Consider the following 24,612-nt stretch of genomic DNA (forward strand, 5'->3'; position numbering starts at 1 on the left):
AAAGAGATGACTAAGGCGGGATATGATTGAGGGCTATAAAATCACGACTGGTGTGGAGAAAGTCAAAAAGGAAGTGTTATTTACGCCTCATAATACATGAACTAGGGGTCACTAAATGAAATTAATAGGCAGAAGGTTTAAAACAAACAAAAATATTTTTTCACACAACACACCAGTCTGTGGAACTCTTTGTCAGAGGATGTTGTGAAGGCCAAGACTATAACAGGGTTCAAAAAAGAACTAGATACATTTATGGAGAATAGTTCCATCAATGGCTATTAGCAAGGATAGGTAGGATGGTGTCCCTAGCCTCTGTTTGCCAGAAGCTGGGAATGGGCAATAGGGGATGGATCACTTGATGATTACCTGTTCTGTTCATTCCCTCTGGGGCACCTGGCATTAGCCACTGTCGGAAGATAGGATCCTGGGCTAGATGGACCTTTCATCTGACCCAGTATGGCTGGTCTTATGTTCTTAACCTATTTAATGCATATTTAATGTCTCTTTATGCAAGTTAGCAGCTGGAAACACCATGTAACCAGCCAGCTCTTCACAGATCACTCATGGCCTGCAGCCCACAATTTGGGAATAGTGCTCAGTAATTTTAAGAAGCTCCAAAAGTTTTGCATTTGCTTAACGTAATTTAGCAGCAGGAGCAGCCCTTTTAGTTTGTTTAATGTCGTAAACTAGGCACACATTAACCTGCTCTGAAAATGATGGATCAGATCCAAAACTGATGACTAATCCTAACAATCGGGTTCTACAGCCAGACCAGATATTTAAACGTTCCCAGTACAAAGTCTTTTATAGTATAGAAATTAGTTGTAAAGATTGATACTGTTGTTTTAAAACATTCTCTGTGTGTATTAAGCACATTCATTTTTAGCCCGGTGATATGTTGCAGCTGCTGTTTTTTCCATCCCTGTCTTCACGCTTACATTCTGGCAGGAATAAAAAGAAAGTTCCCATGGCAGCTGTAGATATGGAGAGCAGTGTATTTTGCCACTGTTAACACTGTTACTAGGTGCAAATTTTAACAAGATCGACGTCTTTGTTTTAGTGTCAGTCTTATTTTGGTTCCCAGTTCAGATAGGTCTTGGGGAGGTCTCATGTGAGGAACTTCTCGTTTGTAAACTGAAGTTTATTTTAGATGTTGTTGTTGTTTACAGTTTCTCAACACAGCTTCCTCACACTTTTGAAAGCTTAGAAAAGTTGGCGTGACTGCCACAGTGGGAGATAACTTATACTGTGGGTTTTTCATACAGGAGACATTCACTCCTCTACAGAGAGGCAGTGCAAGGCATGTGAACTTCTGATGTCCCACTTCCACCCTGTTTTGAAGGTGTAAATGGTGCATAGGATTCATGCTGCTACTGTGCATGGTGGTGAATTTTACCCTTAGAAAATAATACTCCCACAATGTACTACACTTTCACAGGACTAAGTATGGTTAAAATAAAGGATTTTCTTTAACAAGGTTTAGTTAATAGACTCATTTTGTGGTGGTAATTAAATGTTGATGTTAATCCTATAAACATATTGCATTCTTGATATAATTTCAAGGTCTTCACACCTATGGCTATTGCTGCAGAGAAAATAGTGGAGAAAAATGGCTTTAGTGACAAGATCAAGGTAATCAACAAGCACTCCACTGAAGTCACAGTTGGGCCAGGTGAGAAGAACACAAATAATAAAACCAAGGGCTTGGCTACACTTGAGAGTTGCAGCGCTGGTGGAGGCTTTCCAGCGCTGCAACTTAGTAACTGTCCACACCTGCAAGGCACATCCAGCGCTGCAACTCCCTGGCTGCAGCGCTGGCTGAACACCTGGTCTGCTTGGGGTGTAGCGAGTGCAGCGCTGGTGATCCAGCGCTGCTCATCAAGTGTGGACACACACCAGCGCTGTTATTGGCCTCCAGGGTATTAGCAGATATCCCAGAATGCTTTTAACTAAATTACTCTCTTTGTTTTGTTATGCAGCCTCTCTTTGTTTTGTTGTGAACTCGGAGCTCCGGAGCACGGGAGCTGCTTATCTAAAAAACAAACACAGCTCCTGTTTGCTGTGATCAATCTGTACCTGACTGTGAACAATCAAATGAGATAACCCCTGTGAATGAGGCAGGCAGGGAGTGAGTGTTTGCTTGACAGACAGCGGGGGCAGAGGGGAGAAAGGGAGTCCGTTGGATGCAGGCTGTTTGCAGTTAAGAATTAAGAGTAAGGGGTCGGGAACATTTTCTGATTTTGCAAGGCAGGAAGCTAACACACAGTGTTGGCTCCAAAAATCCACTCTCTCTCCCCCGCTCCCTGTCACACTACACCCCATCTCACCCCCCTCTTTTGAAAAGCACGTTGCTGCCACTTGAACGCTGGGATAGCTGCCCATAATGCATCACTCCCAACAGCGCTGCAAATGCTGCATATGTGGCCACACACCAGCGCTGGTAGCTGTGAGTGTGGCCACACACCAGCGCTGTTCCTACACAGCTGGATGACCAGCGCTGTAAACTCCCAGCGCTGCAACTCTCAAGTGTAGCCAAGCCCCAAGTGTTAACTAAAGTACTTCAAAACTGCCAGGAGACACTGTGTTTAACTTTTTAAAATTTAGCTTAATTAAAAAAAAAATGCATTTAATCTGAAATATGTTCTGGAAACCTGAAATACAAAGCAGAACTTTTTCATTTGAATTGTGTGATCCTCGAAGAGAAATCACTGACTCTAATGTTTAAGCAGCCCAATGGATATATGAACATCACTATAGAAATGAGCTTTTGCATGATTTATACTCTGTGCTACACCTTGTAGGAGGGTCATACAGTCTCTAAGATAACACAGGCTGTCATTGTATTAACTTATTTTTTTAGATGGAGACATGCAGTGTCGTGCAAACATCCTGATAACAGAACTATTTGATACAGAGCTGATAGGAGAAGGGGCTTTGCCATCCTATGAACATGCCCACAAATATCTTGTACAGGTAAGAAAATGGTTGTAGATAGTGTGCTGAATTAATCCCAGTGTAATTCCTTTGTCTTCTGTGGTGTTGCATGAGGATTGAATTTGGACTGGTATGTTATATTACTGAACCAATCAGCTGCATTAATTTCTAACTAGGTAAATAATTTGTCACAAATATTTGTCATTTATTTTGAGTCATTATTTTTCTCCCCTGTACTCATTGCAGTTTTATATTGATGATTATATTTTAGAGATTATTTGCCTTCAAAAATTAAGGTAGATCTGATACCTTCGGTATGAGACTAAAGATATGAATGTAGTTGAAGCTTGGCGCCAATGTCTGTTGTTTTAGACATAGAATAGCAATAGTATTTACTTTACAAAAAATTAGCTCATTAAGCCCTGCAGCACCCCTGTGTAGGGTTGCCAACTTCGGTTGGACGAATTCCTGGAGATTTCATCACATGACAATAATAATCTTTAATTCCTGGAGACTCCCAGAAGAGTTGGCAACCCTACTCCTGTGAGGTAGGGGTGTGCGTTAGTTCTGTGTTACAGGTGGGGAAGCAGACAGAAAACTGAAGGCCAAGACACCAAAAGGAAGGTTTCAGAAGGAAATAATAGTTTAAGAAATCCTGGCTTCCAATCCTGTGCTTAGTACACCTTTTCCCTTACATTGGACTACATTTCAAAATAAGTTATTTTATTTTCCTTGCATGTTAGTAACTCAGCTTTGTTGAATGCATTTACTCTTTGTTTTTAAATGCTTAGGAAGGATGTGAGGCAGTGCCGCACAGGGCAAGAGTATATGCCCAGTTAGTGGAATCCAAAAGAATGTGGTCCTGGAACAAGCTATTTCCTGTTCACGTCCAAGCAGAAGATGATGAGAAAATTATTGTCTTCCCTTCAGAAATAGAGAACTGTCCTGGTGTTCCTTCTGTCTATGATATCCAGCTAAACCAGGTGCCTCGGAGTGACTTCGCTATCCTCAGCGATGTTGTGACTATGTTCAGGTGAGTGACAGACTTAGTAGTAATAAAAATAAATAAAATCTTTGTTACGCCTTCCAAAAACCCCCAGATTATTCAGCTGAAGTAGCTGATGGCAAGCAAAGTTTGGGGTGAGCTGACGTTGAACATTTGAATAATACTTAGGTGACATTTTTGACAAGCCATTTTATTTTCTTTCTGTTGCTGAAATTTATTGTATGGTTTGATTTCAGTGTAACGATTTTTACAGCTTTTAAACTGTCTCAGTCCCATTTGTATAATGTTACTTAAACCCTTCTCTCTCCATATTTATTCTTCTACTTGCTGTATTTCCCAAAACAAACACTGTTAAGGTTGCATAACTATCTGAATGAATATATGTCATTTAAAATATATTTGAGTACAACTGATGCTTCTCTGTGCAGTGTGGATTTCAGTAAGCAAGTAAACAGCTCCTCAACCTATTACACAGTGAATTTGGAGCCCATAAAATCTGGCATGGCACAAGTGATCCTCTCCTGGTGGGATGTTGATATGGACCCCTCTGGGATGATAAAATGTACTATGGCACCATACTGGGTACAACCCACCTCTAATGATGTCCAGGTAAGGTCTTGGTAAATTTCCACCATCCAATTAATTATTTTAAATAAAGGCTGTCACGGAGTTCCCGGGCGATGCTCTGGAACTGCTCCCTACAAAGCCAGTCAGGACTCTGGTGAGGTCTCCTCTCTGTGAGCAGACTGTTTTCAGGGCAAGAAGTTCACACGACTTCCACCTTCCTGGGTCTGACCTTTAGAGCATTCAGCATCCTCTGCCGCTCCGTGTGCTTCCCACAGCTAGTCTGCCCCGGCGGGGTCCTGGGGAAGCCGCAGGGTCCTGCACTCCCACTTTGCAGTCAGATGTGACTCTTAGCCAGCCAGTAAAACAGAGGTTTATTAGAGGACAGGAACGTGGTCTAAAACAGAGCTTGTAGGTACAGAGAACAGGACCCTCCATCCTGGGGGGGGGGGGGGGGAGCGAACCAGACACCCACGTCTGCACTCACTCCTCATCCCCAGCTAGCTGCCAACTGACTCAGAAGACTGACCCAGAGACTAGAACTGGGATAACTTCTCTTTGCGCCAAACTGGAGTATTTGTTGTTGAATGAAGATCATTTTTAATTACTTACAAACAGATACTTGGGTTTTTGTTGTTCAAACCTTTCTAGTGGAGAGATCATTGGATGCAGTGTGTATATTTTCTTCCAAATGAGGAGCCAGTTCTTCAGGGTGAGAATGTGTACCTGACTGCATACCGTGATGAATATTCCGTGTGGTATAAGCTCCAGAAGGCCAGGTAACTATAGATGTGAGGGAGAGGAGCTGGTGCCCAAACTAATAACGTGAAGTTATGGGTCTGTGCTGCTACCCAAAAGCTTGGGTATTTGGGGGAAGGATGCAGGCAAGAAACTAAAGTCATTACTTACTTCACCAGGTCTCATAGTGGAGGGTTGAATTTGTAGGTTCCTCACTACCATCATAGATTTCCTATTTATGTATAGCAATATCACTTAAATTATGGTGTAGGGTAAACATGCTAGCAAATAACTGAAAGCCACTTGGTGGGACTGGAGTAGAAAAATATGCGCTAGAGCACAATTTGAGCTTCTAAGGGACCCTGCCTTGTCTCTGGTTATTAGCATGTCTGTCTTCAGTGTTCTGTAACAGAGGAACAAGAGTGTCCTTGGACACTTCTCAACTCCTAACAGGACCCTATGTAGCTCAATCATTCAAACAGTAATGAATTTGGAGAAGTCCTATGGCCTCTGTCATATAGGAGGTCACACTAGATGATCACAGTTGTTCCTTCTGACCATATAATTTATAATTCTTACAATAAGATTAGAAAGTCAAGTACATCATGAAGAAAGCATGAAAACAGCTAATGTGTCAGTCCCACACAATTTGGCAAGACCACCAACCTCATGGTGAAGATAGAGGAACTCACTCAGTATTTAAGTCATAATGACAACAGGGGACAAAATTTTTAAAAACAGATGCCTAAAGGTAGACTTCTTTATCCATATTTAGGCACCTAAACTAGCAGCCTGATTTTTTTCACAAGTTCTGAGCACCTGGTCTCTTCCATAGAAGTCAATATGATGCTCATTCTTTTAAAAATGAAGGCCGGTTAAAAGCTTGATCACATTGGATGCAAAAATATAGAGACAGATTTAAAAATCCTCAGGAAAGCTTGACTAGTAAACTGCCATCTGTAATCTGTATTTCATATGTTCATTGGTTAGAACACACACATTCGCTGATTTGGAACAGCATATAACCTGATACTCCAGTCAATGTTTTTCATGAGAAACAATATCTTTTATTGGACCAACTTCGGTTGGTGAGAGAGACAAGCTTTCAAACTTACACAGAGCTGTAAGCATGAAAGCTTGTCTCTCATCCACCATGTCTCTCTAATATCCTGGGACTGACACAGCTACAAAAGCACTGCATACAAGGTTTTTCATATTCTATTTTAGAAATGAAGAGGACAAAAAAGATGCCTATGTTGGGAGTCCTCTTTGTAGCTGTCAGGCTCATCTGCTTTGGAACAGGCCACGCTTTGGAGAGCTAAATGATCAGAATCGAACAAACCAGTACATCCAGGCTCTGATGACAGTGAGTGAGGTTCTTCCACCACTCATGGTGACATCAACTCTTTCTCTCTCCACCAGGGTGTCCATGTGCATTTTTCCACTCCAATAGATTACTACTGCGTGGTTCATGTTCCTTTCCAAAGGGAGTATGTGCTAGGTTTGTTCACAATGAACACTGCATTTTGTCTGAGCTAGAAATACTAAATCAGACTTAGTCATGAAATATATAGTATCAAAATTATTTTGAACTGCAGATATCCACAAGCCTTATAAATGTGAACCCATTCTAGTTCTGTAATTTATTTATGAAAGAGTCCCTGCTATTGAGAGTAGTCACTAAGAGACACAGACAGGCTTTTAGTAACTGCAAGAGGAAACTAAAACATGAGTTTTGTACATGTGTGATGACTGAGTAGTAAGTTCTCTGCAACCTACTTTGGGGGTGATATAAACACTTCTGGTACTCCTCTGTTAAAATCTTATATTCTGAATTTCTGCTTGGAAAAAACTCTTGCAGATGATATTTCTTGGTTTGATTTTTAGCTCCCCAAATTCCTATCATAGAAATTCTGTCTGAAAACTTTTAAATCTGAAATAAGAATAATGCTGACAACTTGTCTTATTTTCTGCAGGTGCTGGAAAAAGACAGTATTTGCCTCTGCATCAGTGATGGCAGCCTGCTTCCTCTGTTGGCTCAGTATCTTGGAGCAGAGCAGGTATAATACTTCACTGTTTCCTGTTGGTTTTTTTTTTGGTCTTTGTTTTTTAGACAGATGTTTTCAGCCCTCTGGAACATTTCAGTGTTGCTTTTTAGTAATATTCAGGTCCAGTCCACTAGATCAGCAGCGGAGGTGAACTTCAGCTGTATGCGACAGCCAAACTCTAGATTATACAGCAGGAGCAGCTGCCATTTTTTGTTACTTATAACCCAAACTGTAGCCAAAGGCTCCAGCTGTGTCCTGCGCTTCCTCATTGGTTCCTTTCTGAATTACCTCTCTTGCTGTTAATGTTCATTTCACTGTGAGAAGAGTAGGTAACTTTCTCCTTTTGTTGCTTACCGTTCCTGTGCTATTCTGGGGTGGGATTAGGTTTATTCTCTAGTGAGAAATGGAGTGAGTGTAACTGTGAGAGACACCCAGTACTCAAAGTATTTTATGTATGTTACCTACATGTTGCACATCCATTTCCCTTCCCTCACCCAGTTCCTATCCCCAGCCACAGTTGGGCTGTTGTGATGCCACTAGTTTCATTTTCTGACAGGGTCATTCAAATTAAAACATACTTCACTCTGAGACTGAATAGCTGGGAACTTGTTATGTAATTTCTGGGCACATCTCATCACCCCAGGTATGAGTTTCTTATGCTATTTGCTAGATGATCCATTTGTGATAGCCACCTGTGTGTGGACTGAGGCCCAAACCATTTCTCTCACTCCTTCTTTTTTTTTAAGGGTTTTTTTTAATTAAGCTTTTTAATACCTTCACTAATCTGTAAGTATGAGAGTGAATTAGTGGCAGAAAATAGATAATGCAGCTCTGTAGAGTTGATAATTGGGCAGTGTTTAAGAAATACACATCCACAGTGTAAGTGTAAAAAGGCTGTGCATAAAAAAACTGCAGAATCCCTTATCTGTCCCAACAATATAGTCCCCACTATATCACCCTACTTGACAGTACTTGAGATTTTGACAGGTTAAGTTCTAGTCTAGTGACAAGCCTAAGCCTAAGCATAACCATGTGGTAGCCTATTCCAGTGACTCTTCAATAAACTAACTAGCTCATGATTCCAAAACTCCAAGATCGCCGGCACTTTTCCTTGCAACTGTTGAAATTAACTTAGTTAAATTGTTTGTAATCAACATCAAGGATGATGACTCAAAAATGAACAGTGATTAATTTCAGTCTCTTAGATAGTTTCTGAAAATTGTGCTCTAAAAAGTAATCCCCTGATTGAGGAAGGGAATGTTCCCTCTTCCGTAGTACTTTGGTGTCTCTAGTTAACACATATTGAACACTTTGGTTTGTCCTAGGTGCTCAGATATTCTTACAGCTGCATGCTATTGCTAATTGATGCCTAAATTAACAATCATAAAAGATGCAGTGAGAAAGAAAGTATTCAACATTGTTTTGCCATTTAGGCACAGATCTCTGGCAAAACAAGCCCTTCAGTAGGCGAATGCAAGTATTTTGTTTTTGTCTGGCAGAAAAATTATGGCTGCACTACTCAGTGAGTTAAGTGGCTGGCAACCATTTGCCACGACTTCTCAAAGCCCAAATTACACACATAATGTGATGTTATATGCACACAGCTTCATTTGTGACTCATGCTTGGCTGACAACAGGCTGGTGTGTGGCTGCTGCACCTGTCTTCCATTTGTGAGAAACTCATCTTGGTGTTCTGGAGGCTTATAGCAAGGGTCTTCTGAGGGGTAGAAGTGTACAGTTGTGTGTCTTCTTCAGTCATGATGAATAATGGAAGCAGTGGTATAACTGTGGAGGATTCAGGTGGCAATTTCGTCCAGATTTGATTTGCAGAGTGAAGTAAAGCTGTCCTCTGGGCATGGCAGGTGGGTGGGTATATGCTTCATTTCCTTTGAAATACTTAAACACATGAAAAGATCTCCCCAGTGCACCAGACTTGGAGAACGCTTATAGCTTAATAACAAGCTCTAAAGAAATAAAAATGAGAATTAATGAGATGTCAAATATAGAAAAATGTTGACTAAGTCTAGACTGGGTGCCCATGTGTCAAAAGGTGTGTATGCTGTAATGCATTTCAGTGGTATTTCCAACTAGTACAGTACGATCATATTAAGCCACACTCAAGGAGTGAGACCCAGTGGGTGTGGAGCACTGGCATTATGGCCAGTTGTAAGTGCCCTACCCCGTTTCACGAGGTCATTAAGTACTGGAGTGGGACCAGGAGTTGACATAATGACACATTTGTTGTCCCACAGGGAGTGTGATCTGTCCTTCCTAACCCCAACTGTAGTAGAATCTTGGTAATCTGTGCTTCAATAAACTGCAAATTCTGAAATCTGTGTAGTGTGGCTATTTGGATTTGCAATTAACCAGAGTTTGGATTAATGAGGTTCTGTTGCAATTTAATTTTAAGAAAATAAGATGGATTTGCCTGTGTTCTACAGTCAAATTTTGTTCATTTTACAGCTGTGCAAGCAAAGTTTAACTTGTAGTTCTGCAGTGATCTTATTTTATAGAGACAATGTAACAAAGAAAAGTGAAACATGTATTGCTGTCATGAGCTAAAAATGAGCATGTGTAGTTCACTTGGATATTTATGAGCATGCCACAGAACCATAACACTGAATATGTATGAAATCATTTTAATGCATTTTGAGTGTTTAAACCAGTATGATTGATTGTACAGTATTCTCTCTAGGTGTTTACAGTAGAGAACTCTGCAGTATCCCATTGTCTCATGGAGAAAGTGAGTAGTTAATCCTTTTACTTAAACAAATAAGTGGACTCCCTGTAGGTTTCACAGTCTCATGAAGTCCAGCACACAAGGCATGCCAGATAAATAACGATGGTCATGGATGCATCAGCAATCTAGGGATGAAATCCACTTTAACATATTTGATCATCCAATTTGACAAGACTTCCTTGGAAAAATTGTGTAATATACCAAAGTAGCATCAGTCATTTGATTCTGTTGAATTTGGCTTCGGATTTTCTAGTAGTCAGTGTTCAAAATGTCCCCTTACTGTAGAAACTGTGAGAATAAAATTGACAGGTGTTACAAAACTGACATACTGAGCAAAAGATGTGTCTAACTGACCATCTTTTTCCTCCATCCCCCTCACTCCAAAAACAATCTGTCCTCCAGAACCAAATAATGTGTTTGGCAGCAGTATCATTGATACTTTGGAGCTAGTCCATCTGTAGCTGTGAGAGGTCAGATGATGTACAAAGAATCACCTGGTGAGGTGATTGGACTTATCATGATATCCACAATGCTCTAATGAGGTCACAGTATGCAATTAATGTCCTTGACTCTGCAAAAGGGTGAGTGCCTCCTTAGAGGTGATAAGCGCCCTCTATTCTGATTGATTCTAATGGGCGTGAAGTGTGTTCAGCATCTCACAGAATCGGGTGCACTACTACATTAGGAGATGAGGGAGTATGGTCCAGTGAATTGAGAGATGGGTTTCTGTTCCCAGCTCTGATGCTGGCTTGCTGTGTGACCTGGGCAAGTCACTTTCTCTGTTTCTTTTTCTGTAAAATGTGGCTATTAGCATCTACTTTTGAAAAGGGCTTTGATGTATAAGGAGGACTATTAATCCATGCATTCTGTACTCATCCATGTTCCAACTCACAGTCAACCTGTGGAACTCTTTGCCAGACGATGTTGGGGAAGCCAAGACTATAACAGGGTTCAAAAAAGAACTAGATAAAATCATGGAGGATAGATCCATCAATGGCTATTAGCCAGGATGGGCAGGGATGGTGTCCTTAGCCTCTGTTTACCAGAAGCTGGGAATGGGTGACAGGACGGATCATTTGATGATTACCTGTTCTGTTCATTCCCTCTGGGACACCTGCATTGGCCACTGCGGGAAGACAGGATATTGGATGGACCTTTGGTCTGACCCAGTATGGCTGTTCTCATGGCTAAGAGAATTCAGGTGATGTCAGTAAGTCTAAACATTTATACAGTTGATTTATTGACCTCTGATATCTGATGCTTAGGTTCCTTTAATAATAAAGCAGATTATTCTAGTATAGTAGCATCTCATATGTATTGCAGTATGTTTGTGGTATATATGGAAAGAGCTATCAGTATTCAAGGTTGTGAGGCACTATAAGGAAAAGAAATTTGGGGATAATGTCATCTCTACTGAGGTTTGTGTCTGTGACTCCAGTTAACACTGGGACCATTGGAATTGCTATATTGGATCCAACCCCATTACTCCAGTGTCCTGCCTCTGACATTGGCCAGCACCAGATGCTTCAAAGTAAGGTGCAAGAAACCCTGCAGTAGGAGGATAATCTGACCCCACACGAAGATCTCATCCTAATTACTAATAGAGATTGATTTAATCCCTGAAGCATGAAGCGTTGATATGGTCCTCAACCCTACCTAGTATCTTCTTGCTGACTCAGATCCTGAGAAATGTAAGTCTCCGACTTTGTGAAAAACATAGGAAACCATTCACATTTGCAAAGTTTCCAGACTGCAGGATTTGTGTTAAAGAAATATAGTTTTCTATGGTGGTGTCCAGGTATGGGATTCTCATCCTTTGAGGATAGGACAAGAAGCAAGGGGTTTAAATTGCAGCAAAGGAGCTTTAGGTTGGACATTAGGAAAAACTTCCTAACTGTCAGGGTGGTTAAGCACTGGAATAAATTGCCCAGGGAGGTTGTGGAATCTCCATCATTGGAGATTTTTAAGAGCAGGTTAGACAAACACCTGTCTGGAATGGTCTAGAAAATACTGTGCAGGGGACTGGACTAGATGACCTCTCAAGGTCCCTTCCAGTCCTATGATTCCAACGTTAAAAATGAGAAACTAATGGTGATGCCAAGATGTAGTGTTCTGGTAACAAAATACAATTCTGATCATTAAACAAAAGTGTGTATATGTATAGATACATATAAAAATGACAGTGTGGTAGACATATAGTGATTCTTCTATTAACAGCAGGAAGTCTCCAACATAAACATATGCCACACAAACAGAACACTTACTGAAGTCTGGTGCAGTGTTATCTGTTGACTCCTGTCTTAGTGAAATATCAGGTATAGGCAATGACAAAGGCCAGATAACTGATGTGATATATCAGTGGTTTGATCTAGTGTGGCATAGTTTTTACTTAAATTTTAATCACTCATGCCCAGAAACAAGGTATCTGTAGATGTATCATTACTTAACTAAAATAAAATTTACATATATTTCAAAGTATTTTCCCTTGTGAATATCAAATAAAGGTTTTCAGTATTCTGGTATTTGTTTACTGAAGACTCACATGGTGAGAAGAACCACTAATTAGTTTGGGTTTATGAATTTACCTTCCAGATTGTGGTTTCCATCTTCAGAACATTGTTTAAAATAGTAGCTTATTCTAAAGTCAAAATATGAAACACTCAAAGTTGTACTAAAGGAAAAAGTATAAATGACTTACTTTTCTCTTTAAGATATTTAAAGCCAACCATGTAGAAGATAAAATTAAAATAATAGAGAAACGTCCTGAATTACTGACTGCTTCTGATTTGGAAGATAAAAAGGTAAGTAACACTTGCCTTGTTTTGGCACTAAAAACACTTATAATAAACAGATTGAAAAGTACCTTTCCTTTCTATTGCAGCGTTTCCCAAACTTTTTTGGCCACAGAACACTTTTTAGCCTATTATGGAACACTTATAATATTATTTTGTAGTCGTTTGGTTTTCAAGTAAAAAATTGCGTTATTTATGCTCAAATATATTTTATTTTATAAAACAAAGCAACAATACAATTTAAAATAACTTGAACTAACAATTTCTAACTGGAAAGTGCATATAAAGTAGTACAAAAATCAAGTGCAAGAGTCTTTCACGGAACATCTATTCACATCGTGCAGAACACCAGTGTTCTGCGGAACACAGTTTAGGAAACACTGTTCTATTGGGATAGAATAGCTCCAATCAATTCTGTTAAAGCCAAAGCTGTCTGTCTATTCTCTTCATGTCTGTAGTGTAACAGTGAGTAAGTAGTCCAGATTCTGTCCCACTGGAAAATAAATGAGGCCTGGTCTTCACTCATATCCCTTCAGAATGTATCTGCAAAGATCATTTTCCTAACCTGTTGTTTTCACTGTGCCATGCCCACTTCATATCCCTCTACTGGTTCCCCCTTGTCCTTTGCATCAAACTTAAGCTACTTGTCTTCATTTTCAAGACCCTTCATGGCCTATCCCCACTTTACCTATCCTCTGTTATTCACTGTTGAGAAGTTGACTCCTGCCTCTGATTGGCCCATGACGCCAGCCTCCATCACTCACTTGTTACATTTCTAAACAAGCACCTTTGTATTTTCTCCCACGCTGCCTCTCATTTTTGGAAGGAGCTTCCTGTAAACACCTGCAACGCTACCACATCCCCCGTTAGAACCCTCCTTTAAAATTTTCCGTTGCCATGATGACCACAAAAAACTTGACACTGGTTAAGCGACTGATGTGCTGAGACCACTGCCTCTCATGCTGACCAGTATTGTCTCATCATTTCCTTGTGGTTCTCCACCTGTCAGTATCCATCATCATCAGCTCGTGTTTTATACATAAGTTCTAAGGAACCAGCTCTTTGTTCTGTGTTTGTACAGGATCTAGCACAATGGAATCCTGATCCATGAGCAGGGCTCCTAGGTGTTATGGTAATACTGACTGTTGCTTAGTGTGCTGATTTATTTTTAAACACAATAGTTGTACAACCACCTCCTAGCATGGCTGTAGTTTTATTGGTATAAAGATACATTATACTTGCATGAGAATAAGCTATACTGGTATTAGCACATCTGTATCAGTAGAACTGCATTCACAGTAGGGGATAAGTTAAAGCCAAAGTGGCACAACTTTTATATGTGGATGAGCTCTACGTGGAACAGTAAAATATCCTGAACCCAGGGTCAAAGACTGACTATCTAGAAGTGTTGGTTGCTCACATCCTTATCAGAATTCAGTTACAAAACTCTTCACATCTAATCATAATTAAATTTGCCTCACACTTAGTATTATAGGAAAATATCTTTGTTTGCCAGTGAATTCTAAAAAACAGATACACTTGTCTATTCTGCAATACAGAATATGCAGCAGAAAAAGGGAGCCTCACTTTTGGATGGCTTTACGTACTAACATTGCAATATGACAAGCTAGGAGTTCTGTAAATTGCTTGCTTATTTGAGTCGTTATTCTTTTTTTAAAATGCCTTTGCATTTCCTTTTTGTCAAGGTCTCAGTCCTCATTGGAGAACCATTTTTCACTACAAGCCTATTACCATGGCACAACCTATATTTTCTGTATGCTAGGACAGCTGTGGCAGCCCACCTCACAGATGATGTCACTGTCCTGCCACAGTCTGCTTCCCTTTACATGATGGTCGTGGAGTTCAAGGTGAGATGGTTGGAATTATGCAGATTATATTTACATAGTCAAAACAGAACCAAATTGGCTCTCCTCAACAGTGTTTTACATTTCAGGTTTATCATAGCTGAGCACCTTGTATTTTCAGCATCACAACAGAGCAAAATGAGAGCAATTGTCATCTCAGATTGAACGCAGTGTGTTGTCCTTTCAGTCCTTAAAGACCTGAACTTATTTTTTATTGGAAGAACAAATTAAGTTTTTAGCAGTCTGCATGGCATACACTGTTTTACACATTCATTAGGTGCTGTGCTTCAGAGAGTTAAAAGCACTTCAGGATGGAAGACTGCATTTTTTTAAAGACAAATCAGCAACTGAAACACTGCTATTTTTTTCATTCTCTCTGCACAGCAGAAACCAAGATCCTGTCACTTTGAAACTGAAGGTTTGGGTTTTTTACAATCAAATGGTGTGAATATTTTTAAATTGATCTGTAGAGTGAAGAGAAACTATTGGAAATAAATCAAAATTGTTTTGCCAAGAAGTGCTGTGTTCTGAAAAATTGTAAGTTAAACTATAAATGACACTTTTCAGTTATAAGACTGGGCAGGGTACAGCAACTTATAGTAATTTTTAATGTTAAGTTTGCAACATTCTAGTGGAGGGGTGAATCTCAACCTTTTCATATCATGGACCACATCTTAATAATTATCTTATGTACTAGCTCCTCTCCCATTTCAATTTTAGGAATCATAGGTGTTGCTTGTAACCACAATAGGTTTTTAAAAGAACTCAGAGAAAAGTGACTTCTTTTTCAAGTTGATCAAATGAGGAGATGCATGATCATCATGTGGGTTTGCTTTACAGTAGACCAGAGGAAGGATGGTCCAAGTTTTTTGCACTTACCTAGGACTTGGGAGACCTGGGATTAGTCCCTGTTTTACAACACGTTTGTATTTACCTCTCTGTACATCTCTAGCCAAACTTGCCTATCACTCATAGTGAGGGTAGAAAAGCCATTCAGACAAGATGTCTGTAGTTCATTAAAAATGTATAATGTCTTTTGTAGGTATAAATAATCTGTATTGATCCTTAATCTTTCCATAGCTATTAATCAGTGCTGCCTTTGTCTCCATCATATAAAAAGTTTCTTATCCTGAGGAAAGACAAGCTGTTGAGAGCTGTTTAGTGTGTCATATCAAATATAGTGTGTTATAAAACATAACATTACAAAACATTAATGTGTTGCACTCACACAACAGAACAATAGATAAATGAGTTTTCTTCCATTAAGAATAAAGGTGCACAGTAGAACATTGCAGACTTAGGGTTATATCTTCCTTTGTTACACACAAGCGCGCACAGCTCCCTTTGCTGGCAGTGGCAGTTAAATACATACCTAGAGCAGGATGGTCTCCTTAAGCTTCTTGAACGCTCATCCTCATATCCAGCCATTTGATGTTTAGCTCTTCCTCCTGAGAATAAATCCATGAAGGGCAGGTCCATGTAACCAGTATTGCTAAGCTGTCTGCTTTGGAAACACAAGTCTGTTTTTGATAAAACAAAGTGTGTCAAGCAGCAAATTTGTTTTGGTAATCAACTAATACTGTAAATATTCCTTGGATTTTTTTTCATGTACAATGAAACCCATGATGTTAGAATATTTACTTGGTTTAGAATTCTGTATCTGTGTGGCTTTAAAATAGACATGGCCTAAATTTTCCAAAATGACTAGTGATTTTGAGTGCCTTAATTTTTGGATGCCCAGCTCAAGACTTAATGAAAAGCCTGATTCTCACAATGTGATGAGCTCCTACCCTCTGAAAGTTGGGCCCTTGTATGATGTGTCAAGTTGAACACTCGAAAACTGAAGCACCAACAATCATAGTCACTTATGAAAATTTAAGCTGCTTTGAATAAATTTCATTGTACAAGAAAGCTCTGTAATTTAACAAGTCTTATGGTGCTAAAGATAGTAGTGGGGTTCTTCTCCCCTCCCTCAGAGAGTGTGCTGATTTTGGCCTTTTCTTCCTGCAGCATGAATGAATGGAGAGCAGAAACCATTTGTTCTATAGGCCTTTCTTTGATCGGTTTTTATATAAAATATAACCTAAGTGATGACTGCAGTTAAAGAAAAGGTTAAGCATAAATTTCTTAATCCTTGACACTGTTGAATAACCCTAGAAGATCCAGAGCATCTAAAGGCCAAAAGATAAATGTCATAAAAGGGGGGAAATTCACCACCATTCCAGAGAATTGCACTAAATTATTTGTTCCACTTATTGATCTAAATCCTTTCAAATGTACTAAAGGTTATTGGATAGAAGGCTGGTTAGAGATGCTTCATAATTACCCTAGCTTTTGATGCATTCAGCATAATTTAGAACAGTCTTTATCTGGCTCCTGGCATAACTGTGACCTTCTGTGTAAAGTAGAAATTCAGTGAACAAGACCTGGTGTGAGCGGAAACATTGATGAGCTAGCTCTTTATAGCAATAAATGGGAATAAAATGAGTCTTTCTGAAACTGGTGAGTTTGCTCCTCCACTAAAGATTGGCACAACGGTCTTGTAAATAGATGACCATTGAACTGAAATACTACCTGTTCATTGACTCATTAGATACAATAAGAGCTGCTGTCTTCCAGTAACTGTTGCTGAAGGGCAGTTTTGACCGCACTATAGCTAGTAAAATCCTTCATAGGAAATAACTCTGCCTCTGTCTGAGTGATAGAATCCTGCCACAAGAAAGGGAAAGGCTAGTAATAACATGTCAAAATTATATGCAGTTCAGAGTCTTGCATATTCCCCCCACCTCATTCCTCTTTGTAGAAATAATGAGGCAAATCCTCAGTTGATACTATGTGTTGTCTGTTATAATAATGAGTTGTAAAAGTTCTTCGTGAATTCTGGAAAGACTTTGTGTAACTTCTTGTTCTGCTAAACTAGCACTCACGTTTTGTAGAGGTCTTCATGCTTTCAGATTTCCTGTAGCATCTGATAACATGGACCTCTAAAACGACTGTTCAGCTTTGTTTTGATGATCAGGGGTGTTTTGTTCTTTGTTCCTAGGACCTTATTACTCTTCCTGTCTAGGCTGCTCTGAGAATACAGAACAGTTTGCAATGTTTCTGAAGTAATGCTGCTCTTTGAAGTAATAGATCTGATGTGTAGGATAACGGCTAATCATGCTGTGGAAGACTAAACACTTACATCTGTAATGGCTTGTCTGAGTGCGCGTTTTTCATCAAAGCACCGTGTGCCCAATTTGTGTTACGTTTAAAGGTTCAGAAACATTTCAGTACACAGCATGCATGCTGTAAGACAGATTTTAGTTAGGGATATTATGAAACTTTGGCATTTCTTCAGATAAGTTCAATTTGAAAAAGAATCAGGTACAAAAGCAACTCATCTGGAACACTGACATGTTCCCAGAACATTCTGTTAGGTGATTTTAGTGGCAGTTATCTCTGCATTCACTATGCCATTGAAGACCAATCTTAAAGTTTTTTTTATCTGATTTTGTCACCAAGTGTCTGTTTGAGCCTACAATTACAATTATTTTAGGATTCTTAACCCTCATGGTAAGAACTATAATGGATTGGAGGGAGAAGTATGGTGAGGAAGAAAGAAACAGAGCCCCAACTCAGAAGGACTTTTGAGATCAGGTTTTGGAGTCTGCTGCAGGAAAATGTGACAGTAATAAGCAAAGAAGCAGATGACATAACAAAGACTGCTTTACAATAATTTCATGGCTTCAGTGGGTGGTGGTGTTCAAATATCCAGGGGAATATTGATATATGTTCATAATGCAGAGTACAAAGAACTACATAATGGGTAAAATAAACTCACCAGGCATGCAAAGGTGGTGCAATGTCCATTTTGAGGAACCATAAAACAGTTCAGCTTTCTAAAGAAATCTGTTGGGGGGGAAGAGGGGGCGAAGCTAGCAAAACTGCAGGTAATTGCTTGAGAAGGTAATAATGCCTACATCCTTCATTTAGATCTTGTATGAAAGATTCTGTAGCTGGTGGCTTTAATATATTGGCCTTTCCTTCTGAAACACAAATCTATTTTGAGTATTTTAATCCCAGGTATTTTAAATGCTTTTTCTCCCAACCTGAGTGGAAGATGTATATTTTTTGACTGAAGAACACAAGACTCTAGAGAGTACAATAGGATTTATTTACGACAAAGGTTCCATAATTGGTCAGCTTTTGGTTTGTGAGGGTATGTCTGCACAGCCAAGAAAACCCGCAGCTGACTCGGGCTCGCTGGGCTGTTCCATTGCTGTGGGGTGCGAGGGTCCCAGAGCCGAAGCCTGGAAGTCTACACAGCAATGAAACAACCCTGTGAGCCCGAGTTGGCTGTCGCTCGGAAACTGAGTTTTTTTCCTTCGCTGTGTAAGATGTAGGCTTAGGGGACCAGATTCAGAACTATACCTGTGCTTCTAGTTCTGTGGTTTCTTAGTAGTATGGTAAATTACAAACAGAGGTTTAGTTTGACCATGCTGCATTTATTGTCAAAAGATCATTTTTATTCCATTGACAAACTGCATCTTGCCTTATCTAAGGCATAATATCTGAGAAATGCAGGTTTTCATGATTTAGAGCCATACTCTAATCTGATTAATGCCACATCTCTCAAAATGTCATTCCCATATTATTAGATACAAGATTGGGTACAAGCTTCATCCTGTGTAAGCGTTCAATAGGGCCTACATCAGAAGGAATGGTTGTGGATATACATGCAGGATTGCACAACTGCCACACCCGCTTTTTAAAGCAATGGCAATATTATCCTTTTTGTGACTATAACATATTTTGAGCAATTTGATTATCTGCTCTAAGTTTCTAGTACGTGCATTTAGAGGTAGTGTTTTATTATTTTATGCTCTGAACAGTGATAAAAGTTCAGTGAACTATAAAAACAGCCATGCCTTTAGTGACAGTAGCATTTTTTTAGTTCTGAAACAAAACTATTAAGGATATGCAAAAATCTCTCATAGAGCATTAATCCCAAATTCTTCAACTGTCCACTACATAAACAAAACACTTTTCCTTCATCCAACTTATTTGGGACCAGTGCACCTTACCAGAAACCTGTTTCACTCCCCTAGTCTACTTGTCCAAAATATTTGACTTCGGTATACCCTTTTTCCTTGCCTCCTGATTTCCAGTAGGCAAGGCAGAGTATGAGGGCAGGATAATTTTGTATCCATCTGTGTGGTAGCATTTTGACTTGTATTAAAAGGATTGCTTATCATTCGTAATCGTAATACAGATTCCATGCTGTAGAAATAGAATTGATATATTGTTTATTTTAGACGACGGTGTCCATTCTTAAGGATTTATTTTCCCTTTGTTTTTAGGAACACTACTACACACTATATGCATTTCCTTAAAAACCTGATTTTAGTAATCTCACAGTGCATCCAGGATATGTACTAAGGTGTACTTATTACTAGGTGAAATGTATAGATGCTGCTCTGAACTTTCAGGCAAGTGTTTTGAAACTAGATCTGCCACAATTTTTTTTTTTTTTTAGTCTGTGCAAATGCATTCAACCAGCTAGAATAGGTAATTTTGTAGATGATCTTGGTATGATTGTGACTGGAATAGTGCAACAAACTTTACAGCCAGAAAAAGAAAACTCAGTAAGAAATGTTCACTTGTGGAGCCCTCCAGTTCTCAGTGGCTTCAACTTTTGATTCTAGTGTTGCCTTAGCATTAATGTAGCTCTGGTTATTAAACATGAACCAAAATACTCATGTGACAGGCATTTGGACCATGTGGTTTAAGAAAAGTTTATTTCTTCCTGTTGATCATGAGTGGAAAAAGTCTAGCTGAAGGGAAAAAATGTTCACTTCATAGATGCATATAGGTGGGTTGATTTCAGAGGCTGAAATACTTTGGGTTAACAAAATATGATTAATGTAGAATTTATTTATCTTCAATAAACTCAGTTTGGTTTGTCTTATCAGGCTATAGCTGAATAGCAGATAAATAGGAAGCAAGAATGAAAATGTCCTATGCTACAACAGTAAAACTAAAATACACATTCTCCAGAGAAATGTTCTTTCATTTAGCAGAACTGCTTGTCTATATCAGTGGTTTTCAACCTTTTTTTCATTTGCAGACCCCTAAAAAGTTTTGAATGGAGGTGTAGAGCCCTTTGAAAGTCTTAGACATAGTCTGCAGTCCCCCAGGGATCTGTGGACCACAGATTAAAAACCACTGGTCTACGTGGTTTTCTTTCTTCAGTTTAATGGTTGAGGTAAAGTGCTGTTCAGCACTTTAAAAATTGTCAGTCTTCGTGTAAGAATTACAGGAAAAAATTAAATTGAAAAGTGCCAGATAACTGCAGTCTCGTATTAATCCACAGTGATAGAACAGCATAGGTGGAAGAAATGCAGAGTTTCCACACTGACTCACAAGCATGCCTCCCAACCTGGAGGATCCACTGCTGAAAGGATAACAGTCTACATGCCCTTTGTGTCTAGGCAGCAAAAAGATACCCCTTGTGATTTAGGCATTTGTCCTCTGGAACCTGAACTGAGACCACTTCTTTAACAAAAGCCAACAAACTAAGATAGTAAAAACCTTAGGTTGCACCTGGACTGGATCTGTATTCTGTCCTATGACCCAAAGATTGAAGGTGATATGTCCCATTATTAATCCCCTGATTCAACTGGCCTGAAAACATTTAAAAAAAATACTTTTCTTATCTTTTTCAACTGGCTGCAGTATATAGTTAAGAGCTTGGTTCACAAGTAAAATTCTTCCCTAAAAGGAATACTTGCTTTTCCTCCTTAGGACTTGTGGCGAATTCGAAGCCCATGTGGTACCTGTGAAGGGTTTGATGTTCACATTATGGATGACATGATTAAGGTAAGAGAGGGATCATCTAAAGTTTTTTGGCAAAATGTGACATTATAGCTAAGTTTTAACTTTACAAGGAAAAAGAGCTGTAATTTAGTGGAAGATATGAGTGAATAATGTGTGTTTTACATCTGTGCATGTGACACAGAACATTGTTTCATCCTAAAGTGATGTCGGTGGTATTCTCAGTTAGACATAATGTAATTCCTGGGGGGAAAAATCCTTTCTTGATTTTTAGCCTTCTATTTCTTTTTGATCTGACAAAGCTGTTTTGCTGTCTTGAAGCATTCAGAAAACATAGTATTTGTTGATTCAAAATAGGGATTAGAAAATGTATTCCTAAAGTTTATTGCATTTTATGCTGGAAATCAAATCATCTAGCAATAGTTTTATTAACTACTTTTCCTCACACCCTTGTAATCAGTGCAGTTACTTAGACTCAGACGCTTTCCAAGAACCAGCGATGAGACGTGGCTAGTAGTGGTTAATCCTTTGACACCAACTTTACTGGCGGTCGTGGCTAGTAGTGGTTAATCCTTTGACACCAACTTTACTGGCATGTCCCATTACCAGTAACGAGGTGAGCTTGGAAAGCCTGAGGACTAATCAACTTTATTGCAAAAATTGTGTATGGTCATTTTCAAGTATTTCTGAAAGACCTCTCTAACGTGACCGGTTTTAGAGACACTTCATCTGCTGTGGAGCTATAGCTGTTAAATGAGCGCGTTTGTGTAGGTAGGTCCCAGTAGTTGCTTTATCTTTCTATCAAGAACAGAGTTTTCATGACACTAAATGAATGAATGTATAAGTAACTTGACAATGCCTTTATGAAGAATAGTGCATAGAAAGGAAGGTTCTTCTAATACAGATTTTACAGTTAACAAAAAAGTAGGGGCAACCAATGTGTGGGTCATTCTTTCTCTTCTCCTCTTCCCAGGGGAGAATTGTGTGTGCAATGGAGTCTTGGAATGGTACATTTTAAAACTTTTATGGAAATGCTGCTAGGGAATGTGAGTGCTAGAGAATGCAGGTCAAAGAAGTGTACCTTGCTTTTGGGACAGAAAGTGGTAAGGTTTGTGATGGGAGCTGGTTCCTCAACCTGAGACTGGCACCCAAGAAAGCTCAGAAATCTCCGCTTCTTGTATAAAATAAGCTTTACCCTTGTGATAGGAAGTTCTGTTGTGCTTGAGGACCAGAGTTATTGACCACAGTGCTCATGCTGGAGCTTTAAGTGATCTTTTAGACAACCTGGGCCAGGCCATTGTCTGTCCCTGTCTTCAGGGCTCTCATAAACTTAACTTGATATTCTGTGGGAAGCAAGTCTAGAGAAGGAAGAACAGGTTTAATGTTTTCACAATAGCCTGTGTTGCTGACGAGACTTGTGCAGCATTCTGTATACTAGCTGGAATCTTCTAAGGGCTGATGTCTTCATGCTTATCTATGTTGTTGTAGTCTAGCTAGGAGGCACACAAACCACATCATACATTATACCCAGCATAGCTGATTAAGGAGTGTGCTTGTCAAATGCAAACTTGATTGTCTTTACCAAGCGTTTTCTCTTTCCTCAGAATTCTCTGAATTTTAGGGAGTCCAAGGAGGCAGAGCCTCACCCATTGTGGGAATACCCTTGCAAATCACTGTCTGACCCTCAAGAGGTTATGACATTTGACTTCAGACTGACTGTACCACAACAAACTCTCGGCACAGATGGCTCTGTAAATCTGTTAAGGTGAGAATTATTGTCTAAGAAAAGCATAATGAGTTTTTCCTTTGCTTGCACTCAAATGCTTTATACATTACTACAGGTAACTATCCAGGAGCACGTTTAAATAGTATTAAACATGTGACCCGAAGTTGCAAAAGCCACAGAAACTCAGAACTATACCCTACTGTAACTTCTTGCTGCCTACCCTCAAACCCAGACTTTACCTACCTTCGTGGGTAGTGATCTGTCAGTTGTCAGCTGAAGTAAAAGGGAATTGGGACAGAGATTAAAGGTACATCATTTCTTGGAAAGGGACTTGTATTTTAAAAATAGCACTGTTATTAAGGAGGATATGAACAAACGGGTATAGAGTACGTTATCATGAGTTAAATATTAACCATTTGATTGAATTAATTGATAGGTTAGGTCAACCAGACCAAGATCTGGATGTTTATTTCCCCTTTCCAAATATAACCATCTGTTCTGTGGTTGATCAGCTCTTTCTGAACCAGCACATAGTTTATCTTCCAAATTATGGTGGTTTCATTTTACTAGCTGTAAGTATATAACATTCTGTGCTGTAATTATCAATATTTGTAGGTAGCTAGTTCACATTTACTTAAAATACACCTGCATATAATATTTGAGATAATTCCAACTGGCTTTTCATAGCCACATGTCTCTAAAATTGAAATAACTTCAAATAGTTCTGCAGTGTAGACTATAATTCTGAAATACTGTGTAAATAGTGCAAAAACTTGTAAGTAAGAAAACTTGGTTTTAACTTCCATTACTTCAGGACTTCTATTCAAATTTAAAGGCAAAACTGTGTCATGCTAACATAAATGTCTGTAACTTGGCTTTCTCTGTGTGATACACACTTTATGGGTACTTATGTGGCCCAGATCATACTTTCTTGTGGTAAAACTCACAGGACGGAGCTCTGGTAGAGAAGACTCTGAGGATCCTTTGATAGGAGAGGAATTCTCATTTTATTGCAAGTATGAGGTTTCTCCCCACCTTACGGAATAGATCGTAAAGTCTGCCCCCAAAGCTGGCAGGTACTTGGGAATTCTTTGTGGATCATGGAGATCCATGAGAGAGGGGTGTGTGTTTGTGTGTGTGTGTGTGTGTGTGTGTGTGTGTGTGTGTGTGTGTGTTCCGTGCACGTTCCCTGTGCTTCAGCACCAGCTGTGTTCCCTGGCAGCATGACTTGTGTAGCCATACTGCCAGAGATTGCCCCTGAGGCACTAGGGGCTCGGTGGAAAATAGAATGCAGACTTGGTCCTGTATTTCTCTCTTCCAGCCAAGCTCTGTGGAGGTGGATGAAGTGAAACAGCAGATGTGGTAAAGGCATCTGTAGGATTC

The 24,612-nt window shown here is 39.5% G+C and overlaps 1 protein-coding gene across 9 annotated transcripts in view; it reads left to right on the forward strand.

The window, feature by feature from the left end:
- The window catches only part of PRMT7 (protein arginine methyltransferase 7), a 44,863-nt gene that overhangs the window by 18,891 nt on the left and 1,360 nt on the right, over positions 1 to 24,612 (forward strand). For 7 of the 9 annotated variants that reach the window (XM_044987065.1, XM_044987071.1, XM_044987068.1 and 4 more), the window contains 12 exons: positions 1,564 to 1,672; positions 2,861 to 2,973; positions 3,726 to 3,967; positions 4,369 to 4,549; positions 5,156 to 5,283; positions 6,470 to 6,608; positions 7,219 to 7,302; positions 9,986 to 10,033; positions 12,742 to 12,831; positions 14,529 to 14,690; positions 21,474 to 21,548; positions 23,108 to 23,268. In XM_044987065.1, coding sequence (XP_044843000.1) covers positions 1,564 to 1,672; positions 2,861 to 2,973; positions 3,726 to 3,967; positions 4,369 to 4,549; positions 5,156 to 5,283; positions 6,470 to 6,608; positions 7,219 to 7,302; positions 9,986 to 10,033; positions 12,742 to 12,831; positions 14,529 to 14,690; positions 21,474 to 21,548; positions 23,108 to 23,268 — 1,532 coding nt within the window. Of the gene's footprint in view, positions 1 to 1,563; positions 1,673 to 2,860; positions 2,974 to 3,725; positions 3,968 to 4,368; positions 4,550 to 5,155; positions 5,284 to 6,469; positions 6,609 to 7,218; positions 7,303 to 9,985; positions 10,034 to 12,741; positions 12,832 to 14,528; positions 14,691 to 21,473; positions 21,549 to 21,963; positions 22,120 to 23,107; positions 23,269 to 24,612 lie in introns of those variants that run through there. The other 2 variants (XM_044987073.1, XR_006573411.1) reach the window with 2 other exon arrangements.

Source organism: Mauremys mutica, chromosome 14, assembly GCF_020497125.1.
Source record: "Mauremys mutica isolate MM-2020 ecotype Southern chromosome 14, ASM2049712v1, whole genome shotgun sequence".
Classification (NCBI taxonomy): Eukaryota; Metazoa; Chordata; order Testudines; family Geoemydidae; genus Mauremys; species Mauremys mutica.